The 17,188-nt window shown below is 36.9% G+C and overlaps 3 protein-coding genes across 3 annotated transcripts; all 3 read right to left on the reverse strand.

The window, feature by feature from the left end:
* Positions 1-2,296: 2,296 nt before the first annotated feature.
* On the reverse strand, positions 2,297-7,596 carry LOC141642894 (protein kinase STUNTED-like). Its single transcript, XM_074451875.1, has 10 exons — positions 7,090-7,596; positions 6,583-6,665; positions 5,720-5,957; positions 4,641-5,336; positions 4,296-4,544; positions 4,044-4,207; positions 3,863-3,942; positions 3,308-3,455; positions 2,916-3,068; positions 2,297-2,824 (listed from the first exon to the last, which is right to left on the reverse strand). The coding sequence occupies exons 1-10, from the start codon at positions 7,316-7,318 to the stop codon at positions 2,579-2,581; spliced, it is 2,286 nt and encodes a 761-aa protein (XP_074307976.1). The 5' UTR covers positions 7,319-7,596; the 3' UTR covers positions 2,297-2,578.
* Positions 7,597-8,043: 447 nt separating this feature from the next.
* On the reverse strand, positions 8,044-10,675 carry LOC141641185 (uncharacterized). The gene is made up of 3 exons (XM_074449855.1): positions 9,839-10,675; positions 8,737-9,255; positions 8,044-8,310 (listed from the first exon to the last, which is right to left on the reverse strand). Exons 1-3 carry the CDS (start codon positions 10,673-10,675, stop codon positions 8,044-8,046), a joined length of 1,623 nt encoding a protein of 540 aa, XP_074305956.1.
* Position 10,676: 1 nt separating this feature from the next.
* LOC141641186 (uncharacterized) lies at positions 10,677-12,876 on the reverse strand. Its single transcript, XM_074449856.1, has 2 exons — positions 12,294-12,876; positions 10,677-11,455 (listed from the first exon to the last, which is right to left on the reverse strand). Exons 1-2 carry the CDS (start codon positions 12,874-12,876, stop codon positions 10,677-10,679), a joined length of 1,362 nt encoding a protein of 453 aa, XP_074305957.1.
* Between the last annotated feature and the right edge of the window lie 4,312 nt (positions 12,877-17,188).

Below are 17,188 nucleotides of genomic sequence, written 5' to 3' on the forward strand. Positions count from 1 at the left end.
ACCCGCAAGCTATCCACAACCGTACCTGCTCAATCAACTACTCACCATCCCCAATGGATCGCCATAGTTTTGAAAACATTAACGGGGTCAGTCAACTGTATAATCAAGATAAGAATTCACAACACTACGATACAATCAATTCAATGCCAATACCAATCTCCAACTCCATTATCAATCAATAACTGACTAAACACTCAAGTGTGTAGTCCTGCCAGATTACCCATCGCAACAGGTAATCCTCACCGCCAGTGAGGGACCGCAGTCGTTCCCACCTAAGCCCCGCTCATCGCTACGAGCGAAAATCTAAGTTCATTAATGTGCACATCTCCCTTGTGACGGGAACCATAAGGGGCAAATCAAGGGCGTGAAGCAATTCTCGATGATGACTCCACTCAGCCGAGGACGCACCTCGTGAACCACAAACACATCAAACAACCAAGCCAAATCATCCAAAATCATAATCACAATAATAATAATACTAATCATGCCAATACATCGATCATTATCATCTTAAATCAATTAAACAGGCAACTGAGTAGGGAAAACCCTACCTTATTATGAATCTGAAATCACAAGTAATCAGCGGAAGCTAGAACTGTTCCTCTACGAATCCTTCACCTAGCAATAATCACAATCACACCATATGTCACAAACATACCAAATTACCCCCTTTTCCCCAAATTAACAATTAGGACAAAACCCTAAAAGACGATATTTTAACTGATTACGAAGCACTAGAGTCTTACCAACGAAATTGGGACAAAAGACGGAAGTGTAGACTCGCGATCGATCAATTAGCTTTGAGAGTGATTAGGGTGATTAGAGAGATGATGAACGTCGTTTGATTTTGTAAAAGTGATTGTAAACTGTTAAAACATAATTTGTAATCTCTAATCACCTTAATCAAAACCGCGGAAATTATTCTCGTCAGACCGGATACTCGGTCGAGTACCGAGGGTACTCGGCCGAGTATCTCACTAGGGTACTTGGCCGAGTTTCTCACTACTCGACCGAGTGTTCCTGGACAGTAACCTGACCAGAAAACACACGACACCCTAATCGACCGAGTTAGCCATATTTAGCCGAGTAGACTAGACTCAAAAAATCGTGGTATTACAGAGCAATTGATAGAATACGTTCTTAGTTAGATGAAACCATCATAACAAGAACATACAAGCATAACCTTTCCCTAAAGGTGCAAACTTTAACCAAAGCATGCAACAAAAGAGGGTGTTTCTACTAATTTCAAGCAATATTAGACCAACAAGCTTAGAATATGCAATAGTTCAACAATTGTATGTAAGGATGATCAATTCTAACACACAACAATTTAACATAAACATTGAGAACAAAGGAAATACTTTAATTAAAACAAAGGAAAGGTTTAGAGGTTCTTACAAAGTTTAGAGATGACAAAGTGAATGAATTACACCAAGCAACCCAAATTTTGTGGAAAGATTAACATAAACCAAGGAAAGATTAAGTCTTTTATTACTACAAGATTAGGATAAAGCATGAGATAAAATGTTCTTCAAAAGTTTGGGGTATATATAGTGCTGCACTAGAATCTAGGTTAAGTATTAAACAAAGCCCAATTGCGAAGAATTAGGCCTGTGTTCTCTGTAAAATGCGCAGGCTGCGCCGTGAGGCGCAGACTGAACTTTGCTCTGGTGCTTTCTCCTCCAAAACCCGACCTCAATCTTCATTTCTAGTACTCCTTTCTTCACTTTAGGGGAACTTGGGTTTTTCTCCTTTAGTTGACTTGTGCAAAATAGTTTCTCCTCCTCAACTTATTATCAAAACTTGCTTGGGACGTAAATGCCAACCAAACATGCCCAATTAACCTAAGTGATACCCAACTTTGATTGGCCGAGAAATACAAAGATTAGTGCTCAAAACCGGCTTATTAGTGCAAATACACCACCTAAAAGACTCGATTAACTTGACACATTATGACACTATCACCAACACATCCCACATTTTCACCCATTGAATGACTCGACAACCAAAAATTCATATTGTTTCGTTACTCGGAGTCAACATCCACTCCTGCTAGCCTCCCTCACTTAGCCACGACGCTCCAAATCATGCCAAAGGCATTAACATTTTGTCATAAATTAACCGAGACTAACATTTGGAGTTTGGACACATACTTGATAACCAAGTCTGAGCAACTTAGATGGCCAATGTTGGATAATCACGGACCTTGAATCCTCGATATAGTAAACGTAAAGTAATTGCCAGCAACAGCTACAACTAAGAGTCTGAGGCGGCAGGCAAAAGAACACAAGCCATATTAAGAAAGACATGCTGCTAAACCTTGTTAATTAGACAACCCAGTGGAACAAACAACAATTGAAGGATTCATGGTTTCATGTTCCCTACACAAATTTGCATTCAAGTGTCTCTTGAACTCAGTGAATCAAGTACCTAGACCAGGACGGGGTGTAAATACTACTAACCTGGGCATCCTCTCATCCAAGGTCTAGCTAGCTTATCAATTAGCTAGGGCGACCCGCCAACAAATGTACAGCTTTACAAGATACTACACAAAATCAACACTAGCACTCAATTTAGACTAATCAAAACTTGAAGAGCGGCTCCATCTCCCGTTCAGATAATCTTCTAATGATATATTGGGCTCGGTGCTACTTACAGAGGCCGAGTCATCTGCTTCTATACCGAGCAGAGCTAAGTTTAGATGGGATTGGATATCAATTGGTGATGTCTCCACATCCAATGCATCAAAATCTACAGGGTACTTGTTTAAGTGCTGCTTTGCCCAGTTTATTACTTCAATATCGCCTTGGAGTAGTTTTAAAACCTGGAAATCACACACATGTTGTTATATGTTAGATGCATACAAGAGGGGACAAATTAAATGGAAAAATAACAGTGAGTATGACTCGACTAACATTGCCTATCCGAGGCCTCAATTGAGGTTCACGTCTTATGCAAAGGGTGGCAGCCAGCACCATTCTTTCGATGCGTTCATGATCATGGTCACTGCTGTCCAATCTGGGATCTAATAGATGAGACTGCTTCTCCTCTTTTAGTATCAAGTTTGCCTGGTTATTCATGAATACATTAGCATGCACTTCACGATTCATTTTTGGAAAAGTAGTGTTGTGGTTTTCAGTGAGTTTTGTAGGAGACGGTCTTACGTGTAAGAATAACCCAAACCTTATATATTCCCCATTTAATTATAGGGTGAATGGGTCAATCTCACATGTAAGACAAGTTTCTGTGTGGAGTATGTTTTAGATTGGTTAATTTTCATGATAGTGAGACAAGATAAGATACATACCCACATAACTAAACTTTCTTTTCCCTTTGGTTGACTGCTATCAATAGGCTTTCTTCCTGAAAGAAGTTCAAGAAGTACAACACCAAATGCATATATGTCAACCTTGTCGGTCACTTTCCCGTGCATGAAGTATTCTGGTGCAAGGTACCTACCACATAAAAGTCAGCAGATAAGGAATTAAGCCAATATGTTTCTTTTAATATAGGAACCAGTAATTGTCCTAAAAACTACTCCCTCCGTCCCGGTCAATTGTTGTCCTTGGGTTTTGGCACAAATACCAAGGAAAGAGGAGAGAGTCAATTATAAGATGACAAGTGGACCAAATTGAGTGTGAATGATCAAATTGCTCATCAAATGCAATCCTAAAATAAAAAGGACAACAATTGACTGAGACACCTTAAAATGGAATAGGACAACAAATGACCGGAACGGAGGGAGTAATAAGCTAAAGGATATAATCGTGCTTCACAGCCACGCAGCAAGCAAAATGTGCTAAATCATTTCATAAAGCTGCAAGATTAAATGTCCGTGAAGTTTTTATATGATGTTATTCACCCAAAGGTTCCAGCAACATCGGTGGAGACGAAGTGAGATGACACAATTGAAACCCGTGTGGCAAGTCCAAAATCTGCCAGCTTAAATGCAAAAAATATAAAGCGGGTTAGCAACTTTCTCAATACAATTTGTGATCTAGTATCAAACAACTAACACAAAACAGTGTATTTTTTCTGTTCACCTGGGGCTCATATTCATCAGAGAGTAAGATATTCGAAGATTTAACATCTCGATGAATTACTGAATCGGAATCTCTATTATGTAGACAGTCCAGCGCCTCTGCCACGCCCACTGCAACCTTATATCTCTCTTCCCAGCCAAATAGGTTCACATCACTCTTATCACCTAATTTAAGAAAATACACATCAGGCAATACAAAAAGGTTGACTCAATATGGAAACAAAAGTAGAGGATTCTATAGCAATTAGCAAACCATGAAGATTTTCTTCTAAGCTTCCTTTAGGTAAGAAATCATAGACCAGAATTAAATACTCATCTTCAAGGCAAAACCCACAAATAGATATTATGTTTTTGTGATTGATTGTTGTAATGATCTCAATCTCTGCAATAAATTCTTGCAACACATCTTCTGAAGGCTTCAATATCTTCACTGCAATCTCCTTCCCGTCAGGAAGACACCCTCGGTAAACCTGGCTACTGCCTCCTTTCCCAACCACATTTTCTGCAAAACAAGAAGCACACTGTTATAAACATTTGGAACAAACTTTTAATCATCATGAGTCCCAAAACTAAGAAGACATGAAATGCAAGAACAAACCAGGTATGAAGTCAGATGTGGCAGACAGAAGTTCCTGGTAAGTAAACAATCTACAGGTTGTTGAGTATTTCTCAAGAAGGTCTTCCCATTCCTTTGGTAAAAACCTATGGGAAGGTGAACAAGGGGCAGAGGCCGACACATCATCAACTGGAATAATTGCAGTACTCAGATCAGCCAGTTGGTTATCGAGTTGAACAGAGTTATGTCTTTTTCTGTCAGGATGAACAGCCATTGAAGAATGTCGCCTGGGAAATTTCAAAACTCGGCGAACCATTGATGTTTTCCGACTTGGAACCCTATCAGCCTCAGGATGCTTTGGTAAAAATGCACGACGAAGCAAAGGCCATCCAGTGCTCAACCCATGCGCTTCTTGGTCCATAGTTAAATTCTGTCCGGGAGAAGCCTCTGGTTTCTGATATGGTACCAAAGCCAAAGATGTGTCCTCTACAACATTGACATGGGATTCCTCCTCCTCCAAATCGTCACAAGGATAATCCGCCCATAAAGAGATGGGTGCGCAACCCAAGTATCTCTTTATCAAGGTACTCTTTCTAGCAATGACGCCAAGCTTTTCAAAACTATCACACTTGTCCATATCAGGTTCCACAGGTACAATGGCAGAATTCCAATCACCGCCCATTTGTTCTATGTTGTCAAATTCTACTCTGTCATTTAATTGATAGCTTGTCACGTTTCCTGCTCAATCACAATAGGAAAGAAAGACAAACATATGAAATCAAAATCCTTCAAAATTAAATTCTTGCAAATTGCGTGGTTGTAATCCCTCCGCTTTTATATAATTTACTCTCATTAATCTCTTCAATCTTCAATATCGAGTAAATACTCTAGGCATTACAATTTATGAAATGGTTCTTTTACAACGAATCTAGCGATGTAAGTTTTAAAATTTTCCTTGATATAGTTTTTTTTTTTTTTTTTTTTTTTTTTTTTAATTTAAAATCAAACCAATATCATGAAAAACAAAAAAGATGATTTGTAAAAAAAGCAGAGGGAGTATGTTAATAAATTGCTAAAACAACCACAAGGTCCACAACTACTGAGCACAAAGAAGTACGTACCAGAACACGAAGTAGCCGCTTCTTTATGAAAAATAACTTTGCCATTATCAACTGCATAAACTGAGAATTTATTTGATAACTTCTTCGCACAATACTTGGCCACTGATGTTGGAGAACGGATGCTGTGCGGAATTTTACATACTCCAAGGATTACTATAGCGCTTTCAAATTCCTTGGCTTCTCTGACTAAAATCTTCCTCAAAGATGACCCTCTACAAACCTTCAGCTTCAGATCAACCTATTAAATTTGAAGTAGAATAAATCAAAGCTTAGGAAATAGTATTACTCCAAAAGCATCTTAATATCATCTGCAAAGTTACAGAAACACTCCCTAAAACAGACACTTTACCAATTTAACCATCTTTTTGGTTGAATTTTTTTATTAATCAAAACTTTGACATCGAAAGCCGACATTCCACAAGCATAATGTGATTAAACTCTTTAACTTTCCTTTATGCTACTAATAGTGGGTACAAAACAACAAATCCCAAGTCATTTTCACATCATTTTGGATTTGGATTATGGGTAAAACTAATCACGTGTATCAAAATAAAGCATCCAATACAATCCAATTAAACCCAACAAAGCAGGACAAAGGGAAACACATCATTAGAAACATGAACTGTTATGTTCTTTGCAATCAAATAAGAGAGAGAAATGTACAATTAGTAGCTAATAATTAACCTTCAAAAATGAATAAATTGGGAAAGTAAAATTTTTTTACCCATTTAACAAAAAATTACCAAATTAACAAAATCCACAATTACTTCAACCCCATTAATATTATATCACTCTCTAATTTAATCCCATTTATTGCACAAATTTGCTCTTTTTTTAAGTACTGTAGAAGATGGAAAATAAACCTGCTTTAAATGGCAGAAACCTTCATAAACAGCAAGAACTGAATCAAATGTCTTCACCAATGCCACCAATGTTGATTGTTCCTCTGAAATATTTGTTATAAACAATTAATTCCAACCAAAATTATAATCCACATTCACATTCCGCAATATCCAAACACCGCCCCCAGTAGCGGAACCAGGATTTATCGTCAACAACGGGCAAACTATTAATGCAATAAGCTAAATAAAAATAAACATATCGAAAATTTTGATAAGTTCAAAAATTTCCAATAGTATGGGCTACTAAGAGGCAGTGGGACGCAAGATGAGGCATGTAAATGGGACAGAGGATCCGAACTCACATGCTAGTCCACCTAATGTCACCCCTTAGGAGTCAGGAAAGAGTGATTAATTCAATTCTAACAACAACCCATTTCTCAAATTACAAAAATGAAAATACCCATTAAAATAAATATAAAAATCCATGAAAAAAAAACTGAAAATTAGAGGAAAGAGGGAGAAAAATACGAGGAGAAGAATGAAGAACATGAAGAGCAAGAACACGATCTCCAGGTTGAGCAACCTTAACAAGTGCCCATGTTAACAGTTGTTTACTTTGTTGGTCTAACCTCACCGCAACAACCACCGTCCTTCCGTCACCGGAGTTCGAACTCCGACCAATTTCTCCGGCCAAGTTTTCAACATTTGATGTGATGTAGTTACAGTTGTTTTTGTGAGATTTAGGGACCAATTTCATCGGACAAAATAGGTTGAATCCTGGAAAAATGGGAGGTTAAAGGGATGGTGGTAGTAAGAAGAGTATTATTTTGAGGGAATATTTGTGGAAATGCATGTGGAAGTGTGAGTAAAGTAAATCAATGGTGATGATGGTGGGTGTATTATTTTTTGGGAGATTTCTTGGATTTTTTTGGATTATTAATAATTTGTCCTCTCTCTTTTAACTCCACAACGTCTACAAGTACTGGTGGTGTGTTTAGTGTGGTCTCTCTTTGGTACTTGCTTAACTCCCCAACTAGTTTTGATTTTCGTGTTGGTATGGTCTATTTCTATTTATTATTTAAATTTTATTTTTAATAAATTAAAATTACGATAAATTTGTCTAATTCATACATTTATTATTTATAATCCAAACTATACCTCACCTTTCCATATTAATCCAAACTATAATTTAACTTATAATAATCTGAATTATTCCCTCGTTTTTCTTTTACTGAACTTTCTCTTATTTTTGACCGGAAGTAGGCAAGTAGCAGGTAATTATTGTTATAGTTCCCCAATATTCTTTTTTTTTTTTGGTGGAATTGTAAGTAATATTAATACCAAGCCCAAAACATAGGCTGCAAACACCATTACAACCAAGTTTTTGTTTACACTATCCCCCTTACTAATAAGGAATAGAATAAACACCCAATTACAACAATAATCACAAATTAACTAGTAAACAACCACAGAACCTTCCTGTTACATTAACCCCCTCTGTTTACACCATTCAATCTCCTCACTTCTAAGAGTACCAAGAGGCAGACCCAGTAATCTCAATCTGCAATCATTCTGAATTTTTGAAATGAGAGCACCAGGTTGTGGAATATAGCCCTCATGCCTGCACACATTCCTGGTATACCAGATTTGGCAATGCAAAGTCGCAATCAGAGAGCTCAGCAGCAATCTGATAAAACCAGTAAACTTCTTCATCTTGAGTATTGCTTCAGCAGTGACCTGTCCAGTAAGCTGCATTTTTAACGAGGCAAGCAGTTTAATAAGACACAGTTTTGTGTAGCAGCATTCCTGAAAAAGGTGGTGGTGGGTTTCAGATTGGATACCACACAGAAATCAGGAGGTTTGCTGTGTAATTCCCATCTTAACCAATCTGTCTAAGGTTAGCAATCTCCCATGATTAATGAGCCATAAGATAAAGGAATGTTTTGGAATGATGAATTTATTCCAAACACTCAAGTACCAGAGGACCTTATTTATAGCTTGCTGAGTTAACCAAGTGTAACCATCAGATATAGTATACTCCTCAGTGTCAGTTACCCATTTACCTTACATATAAGCCACCTTAAAAATTTCCTTGACCTCACAAATCTTCCTCCACGCCCAAGAGCTAGCATATGTTGGTTTATAATCCAGCCATGATGTTTGTTTCATATAAACCTTATCCACCCATTGTATCCATGAATGATCTTTTTTCTTCACAAGCCACCACACCAACTTACCTATTGCAGCAATATTCCACAGTTTTGTATCAATAAGTCCCAAACCACCATACTCCTTTCCCTTACAAAAAGTGGACCAAGCTATCAAAGGAGCTTTAGAATAGCCTTCCCCACCCTCCCAAAGGAAATTCTTGCAGAGAGCCTGAATTTTATCTATAACACCAATAGGAAGTATGAAGATTTGTGACCAATAATTGTGTATGGTAGCTAACACAGATTTAACCAGAACTAGTCTGCCAGAATAAGAAATTTTTCTCTTGTTCCAACCCCTAATTCTAGCAAGCATTCTATCCACAAGGACATTACAATCCAGTTTAGTAAGCCTTTTATGAGAAATCTGCACCCCTAAATATTTAAAAGGCAAAGTACCTTTCTTAAACCCATTATGCTTCAAAATAGTAGCTTCATTATCAGGTGTGAGACCATTGGGGATAATATCAGACTTTTCTTTGCTAATCTGCAGTCCAGAAGCACCAGAAAAGCAAGAAAAAACCTCCATGAAAGTAAACACGGACCTGATGTCACCTCTACTGAATAATAAGAGATCGTCAGCAAACATTAGATGGGTCAACGTAGGCTCTTGCAAAGTGGATGAAACCTAAACCCTGGGTAACCACAAGCCTCCTTCAGCAGCCTACTTAGATACTCTATACACAAGGTAAACAAGAGTGGTGATAAGGGGTCACCCTGTCTGAGTCCACGTTTACTAAAGAAAAAGCCATGTGATTGTCCATTGAGCACAATAGAGTAAGAAGTTGTGGTTATGCATTGCATTATACAGGCAATAAATTGGGAGGGGAAGTTCATACTGAGAAGCATTTGATGCACAAATGTCCATTCAATGGAGTCATAGGCCTTTCTAAGATCCACTTTCATCATACAACGTGGGGAAACTGACCTCCAGTATACAATCTTACCAAATCTTGACTTATCAATATATTACCCATTATACTTCTTCCTTTTATGAAAGCTGATTGGGAAGGATTAATAATGCTAGGGAGAATATCAGCCAATCTATTGCACATCAGTTTAGAGATTACCTTATAAAGGGTATTGCCACACGCTATTGGCCTGAACTCCTTGACAGACACAAGATTATCATTTTTAGGTAGCAAAATCAGATTGGTACTATTCAGTTGCTTTAACATCTGACCAGAATGGAAGAAATCGCTGATAGATGCACAGATATCAGTATGGATAATGTTCCAGCTAGCTTTAAAGAAACAGCTGGTATAACCATCTGGACCTGGGCTTTTCTCATCAAGGATTGAGAAAATAACTTGATTTATCTCTTCATTACAAGGTAATTTGCATAAAGCATCCCAGTCAGAAATGGAAACCTGTTGCCCTCTCTCAACAATATGGGGATAGAAACCAGTTGTAGGTGCATTTGATCCAAGCAGATTCTCATAATAGCTCACGAAAGCATGAATTATATCATCAGGTTTAGTACATATCCTACCCTGAGCATCCTCAACTCGCAAGACTTTGTTCTGAATTTGCCTTAGCTTGATGACCTTATGGAACATAGCAGAATTTATGTCCCCATCTTTAGCCCACTGACATTTAGCTTTCTGTCTCAGGTAATCATCTTTTGCTTGAGCAAGTAGTAAGTAACTCTCCTTTGTTTGGTGTTCAATGTCCATAAGAATAGTATCCCTGGGATTGGTTTGCAGATTCTTTTGACAGTCCAAAAGAAGTTCATAAGCTATCTCAACATTCCTTTCAATATCAGAGAACAAAGTCTTATTCAAACCCTTTAAATCAGCTTTCAACATCTTAAGTTTTCTCACCACTCTGAACATGGGAGATCCCTGAATGTAACCTTGCCACCCAATCTTAACAATGTCATGAAAATCACTGACCTTACTCCACATATTAAAAAATTTGAATGGTTTCCTCTTGGACAGCATCAGCTTCATAAGAAATAATACAAGGGCAGTGATCAAATGACCCTTCAGGGCCAAAATGAGCATAGTAATCAGGCCACAAATCAACCCAAGCAGTATTAACAACCACTCTATCAATCCTACTGAAGACTCTAGTTTCACTTGGTTGTTTATTAGTCCAAGTGAAGAATGCACCAGTGGTCTTCATATCTTGTAACTCACAGATATCCAGCATGTCTTGAAAAGGAATCATTTCTGCATCTTTGACAGGTTTCCCAATTTTCTCATTGGAGTACAGAACATTATTAAAATCCCCAAGTACTACCCAAGGCTCAGTAATAGTCCAACTTTTTAAAGCATTCCAGAGGGGCACTCTCTCCCCAACATTATTAAACCCATACACAAAAGTAGCATAAAAAATATGATCACCAATTTTATCCTTAACTTTGAGATGAATATATTGAGAATCTATCTCAACAATATCTACCTGAACATATTGTTCCTTCCAAAGAACCCATATTCTACCACCAGTATGACAGCTATGATTTGTAGTAAATAACCAACCATTACACACATTATTAACTACATTATTCAGACAACCAGGTTTAACCCTGGTCTCTATGAGCGCAAACATGACCACCTCAGTTTGATACAGAAACCACTTCACATCTCTCTGCTTGGTGTCACTGTTTAAGCCCCTAATATTCCACATTCCAAACTTAAGCATGAAGGGATGATGACTCCCCTCCCCCCTTTTATCAACCATTTCTGCAGATTTAGTCAGTTCAGCATTAGTACTTGTGACAAAACCACTTTTCTGTCCCCCTGGCAGTCTAGATTCATGTCTAGTCATTCTGGTCAGAATTCTTGCTGGAGTGAATAGAGACTAGAGCTGATCATCTCCGGGCCAGCCCGTCCAGCTCGGCCCGTCCAGCCCGTCCAGCTCGGCCCGTCCAGCCCGCTATTTAAGCGGGCTTGGTCACATGAATTTTTTTAGAAAAATGGTTAATGGACAAGGAAAACTCGGCCCGCTAAGTTAATGGGCGGGTATGGACTAACTAAAAATGTTCGTGGACAGCCCGCTAGGCCCGCTAAGCTTATAATGTACTCCGTAATTTTTACTTCATTAAAACCATTAACCAAACTAATTAATTAACTAAGTCCATGTAATAATCCAATACCTAATTAAATTAATGAAGAAAAATAACCTTGAAATCTCAAATTACCCAAACCCACGTACTGAATGACGTGAATGTTTACCCGATGTACACTTAATTTGGGCATTTGTTATGCCTTTTGGTGTTAGTATGAGGACGTATTTGCGTTCGCGCAAAGATGCACTCTAGTACTATATACAGAGTAATTCAGTTCTGGTACGAATATATGTCATTATGAAGCTAGTGTCTTTTTTATTTCAAAGCCCGGTGGCCCATGGGCAGGCCCGCCAACTTATAACGGACGGGTATGGGCAACTTTAATAAGCTCGTTATAACGGGTATGGACATAAAAAATAGGCCCGCCGGACACTTTTTATACATGGTGGCCCGGCCCGTGTCCGGCCCTAGCCCGCAAACGATCAGCTCTAATAGAGACCCTTGCATTGTACTGGCATTTGTTGGAGTAGCAAGTCCTGCAATCCTATCCACAGTACCAGGAGGATTTTCTTTGTTCACCACCCCTTGTGGAGAGATGAGGGTAGGAAATTCTTTTGGATCAAGAGTGACTGTTGCTTCAGGCTTTTTCCTCCACACTTGTTTTGGGGCTTGAGCAGTTGGACCATTTACAGGTTTCCTGAACACCCTAGTTCTTCCCCTACACATATTAGTTCTATGACCAATACCCTTGCATTTTTGACAAGTGATAGGAAGCCAATCATACTCAAGTAAAACAATGACCTCTTGCCCATTTTCATCATCAAACTTGATCTTATCTGGGAAATATTGATCCACTTCCACCTCAACCATTATTTTAGCATAACCCAATAAGTTTTTCTCTAAAGTAAGATCATCCACTCTAACAAACTTACCAACCAAGGACGCCAACTTCTCTAAGCATTTCACCCCCCAGAATTTCAGGTCGAGACCTACTAGTTTCACCCAAATTGGAACAGTTTTGACTGAAACCTTAGTGATTTTAACATTAGGATCCCAAGACCTTAAGATAATTGGCTTCCCATCAAACAAAAACATTCCCTATGCCAGTACTAACCTCTTATGTTCCTCTTTAGCAAATATCACTACAAAAAGACCATTAGGCAAAAACGAGACCTGAGAGATCTCATAATTCTGCCAAATACGACGAAGGTAACCTTCAATTGCTTCCCAAGGAGGGTTCGCCCCCATCACATAACCATAAACCGCTAAATTCCAGTACTTAATTTCATCTTTTACATCATCCATAGTGAGTTTTAATGAATTACCTTTAGGAGAGTTTTCCAGGACCTCATCCTCCACAATCGGTGCAAGTTTGGTATCACTCTTCTTCTTGGAGGTACCTCTGTCCATTCTTTGTCAACCGAATTCACCACTGTATCACACTCGTCTCTATCATACCCTGCTTCCGCAAGCATACTCGCCACTTCCTGCCGAATTTTTGCAATTTCAGCAGCACGAGCATCTTTAGTTAAATCTGCATTAGGCTTCAAAATTTGTAAAGTAAATTGAGTATTTGTATCTATATTTGTATTATTTGGTATATTACTATTTTGTGTTTGATTTTGTGTAATTAGATTTTTACTAGTATTAATTTTTGGTTTATTATTATGATTAGGAATTTTAGAAGTAGAAGATTGAGAAGGAGACATTATCTTCGCCATTGCTGGAAGATCAGACAAACCATAGAAACGAGAATCGCTTTCTCTCTCTTCATTATTGTTTTTCACGGTTCCCCAATATTCTTCTTCCCTGTTCCATGTGAATCTTATACTATATATCAATTAATCACAATTTTTCTAACTAGGTTATTCTTCTTCTGCTACATTATATACTTCATAATTGTATTATGGATCTTCATCTCCCTCCCTCATTACTAGTATGTCTTTGATCATATTCCTTCTTTTATATTGTAACTTAATGATCCCTTTTCCACCGATAGAACCACTCCCCCATCCATATCCTAATTGGCTATTCATCGATTCAGGAACAAAGATAAAAACCCAAAAAGTTTCAATCAAAAACCCCCAAATCAATCACAAAACAAAAACATACCCATAAAACAAACATAAAATCCAACAGCCCACTTAATAAAATCCAAACAACCCCAAAACCAGATCCAAAATTCCAAAGCCCCCAAATTTCTTCAATTACTTCTTCAAACTCCGACAAATCTTGGGTTTAGGTTTTCCAGAACTACTAGTTTTAGAATTTCAGGCAATAGAAGGAATAGAAGCGTGAAGATTATTAATCTTTGTATCATTTCGAATTTAGAGTGACGAATCATGACGAATTTGCTTTTTTGCTATATTATTATTCATGGGTTTGGTTTGATTAGATGATTTTTGAAGTGGGACTATGCTAATTGTTGGTGACAAGACTAAAGTTTGCTACTTTTATGGGTTATTGATTTTGTTCTTCATGATTTATGAAAATTATAAGTGGCGGGTTAGGATGTGATGATGTTTGATGATAAACAAGAGGAATGAGAGGAAGATTAAAAATGGGGGAATGACTGATTAAGGGAGGGGGAAAGGCTAAAAAGTGATATTAAAATGAGATAAATGAAGGAGTGACCGACTATATAGGTTACCCATCTCAAAAAGTGATGCGAGTTAAATGAGGCCATAGTTCAGATTATTATGAGTTAAAGTATAGTTTAGATTAATATAAGAAGGTGAGGCAAAGTTTGGATTATTCTCATCAATTAACCCTATATTTTTATATGACATATTGTAAAATTATAATAAAATATAAAATTTATCAACAAATTACGAGACAGATTCACTACTTCCACAATTAATATTATTACTTTTACAATATCATTTGTTAATATTACTACGTTCTTTACTCCCACGGTTAATATTATTTCTTCGGAAATTCACGCGGTATCTCTGAGGTTTGACACTTTGCACGAAATACTCAATTTTTTTATCCGAAAAACTTTAAGGGACCATAACACGGGTTTACGAGCTTAGAAAATGACGGTTTTTTTTCAATTTGTTCATCTTTTCGAGAACTACGATTTGAAAAAAAAAGTTAGCCGTATTTGGTTCTCGTGCCTAGGAGTTTTTGTATGTCTAAGTTTTTTTGACCGACAAAATTTTTAGTGACCATCTATCTTGGTCACGAGTTTCAGACTCGACAAATTAGCCTTTCAAATCGTAGTTCTCAGAAAGAGAAACGATTTGAAAAAAAAAACGTCCATTTGAGGTTTACTTGTGTAGTGACTGTCTCTAGACTCTATACTCAACCATGTGGCTGACTGTTTGTTTCATGTGTGTCAATATAACATCCGGAATAATTTGGTAATGATTAATAAAAGAAACAGTAAATGAATGGATAGTTTAATGGTCTAAGTTACGATTATAGATAATAAATGAGATAACTTTAGTATATTAGATGAAACTGACTTATTAATAAAAGAGACGTAAGTAAGTTATTAACTCGGATTAAAATAGTAATAGCAACCCGTATTGTATTAACTGGACCCGTAAGAATAAATTATTCATAAAAATAAAATAAAAAAGATGATTCGACAAATAACGTGTCTTTTGTCTAACTCTTCTGTCGATTGAAGAAACACAACACATCCCCATCGTCACAAAACCCTGAAATTAGAAGGAGAAAAGGAGAAAAGAAGAGGAAATCAGCCCTAATTGATCTTTTGTTGTCACTTTTGCTCTCAAATCTTCTCTAATTCTGTAAGTTAATCATAATTTATTACTTATATATGTTAATTATAGTTAGTTAGAGACTAGAGTAGTATTTGTCACTAAAAGCATGAAAATTGCATTGATTTTTGATTGTTGTTATGATTTGTATGAACTATGCAATCAAAGGGCTTTTGTGACGATTTTGTTAATAATGTTAGGTAAGGTATAACAAATACTTTCTCCATTCAATTCCACTCTACCACTTTGTTTTTTCACGTTTGCCAATGCGTGTTTTATGCGGTAAATATCGTTAACTACGTATTTGCAAAAATTATAAAAGTTAGATATTTTTAATTTACTCGTAAAGACGAATCAAACAAGATCCCGTATGAATATATTTTCCCTTATGTTTTGAGAGAAAATTGAAATTGAATGTTAAGCCGCGAATAGAGTAGAAAATGGAAAGTGGTCGAGTGGAGTTGAATGGAGGAAGTATGAATTAGTCTTATATTTGCTTATTTATGATTGTTAATTTTGTTTAGGTGTAAGTGGATTATACATCTGATGTAGTACATCAGATGGTATACTTTTTGAGCACTAAGATAAAGTTTTTGAATTTTAATTTAAAAATTTTGAGTTTTATTATAAAAATTTTGAGTTTATTTACTTAAACATTAATCTCAAAAAGTTACATCATAACTCAAAAAATTACATATAAGCTCATAAAATTTTGATTTTTGACGTCATGAAACCAAAATGTAATTTATAAGCTTTATAGAACTCAAGAAAAAAATACATAAAAACTCAAAAACTCATTATGTATGAGGTAGTACATCTGATGTACAATCATTTTTCTCTTTTGTTTAGGGATTGGTTAGGATGAAATTGGGGTTTATTGTATGAACTAAGAACATGGTTGATTGAATTTTTTTAATGTCGCTGAAATTGCTGTAATTTTGCAGGATTTTTAATTAATAATCGGTGCAGATGTGATACTATGAGTTTGAATGTCGTTATTATATTATTCTTGAATAATGTGGTAACATGTTTTGTCATAGTTCTTGAATGGTATATTTCTTGAATCATATGTTTGCATAAGTTAGGAAATGTGAATTGTGTTTGTGTAAGTCTTGAGCCGTGATCGTGACATCGTGTTAGTTGTACGGTTTTGTATGGTATGTGCGAACTTCGAGATGAAGTTTCATTTAAGTGGGGGGGGGGGGGATTGTAATACCCCGTACTTTATATGGATGACAATCTATGTTTAACATGCATAAGTTTAATGTCCTTGTCTAGTGAGCTTCTGTTATGTCTAGTGATCTTGTCTAGCGAGATAGTACTGAGCGTCTATCGGCAAGGTAAGGTATGTGGATAGACAGTGGTGGTTGGTTGATAGACAATGGTGATTTTGAGTTGCTATAGAAGGTGGTCGATCGAAAGAGAGCTAGATGTCGATCGATATAGGGGATTGACGCATCAGACGACCTAATGAACATATATAATTCTTATTTCCTAATTTATTTCCTATTGACCTAGCCTACTCTATTTGTATAAATACTTCACCCCATCTAACCTGATACACTTTACTCATCTCACCTACAAACCCTAATTCATAAGAGAGAAGTGAGAAGAGAGAGGAAGACGGTTTAAGACGGACTACTACATTAATAGCACCTCGCATCTAGACGTTGTAA

The sequence above is a fragment of the Silene latifolia genome, chromosome 2 (assembly GCF_048544455.1).
Source record: "Silene latifolia isolate original U9 population chromosome 2, ASM4854445v1, whole genome shotgun sequence".
Lineage (NCBI taxonomy): Eukaryota > Viridiplantae > Streptophyta > Magnoliopsida > Caryophyllales > Caryophyllaceae > Silene > Silene latifolia.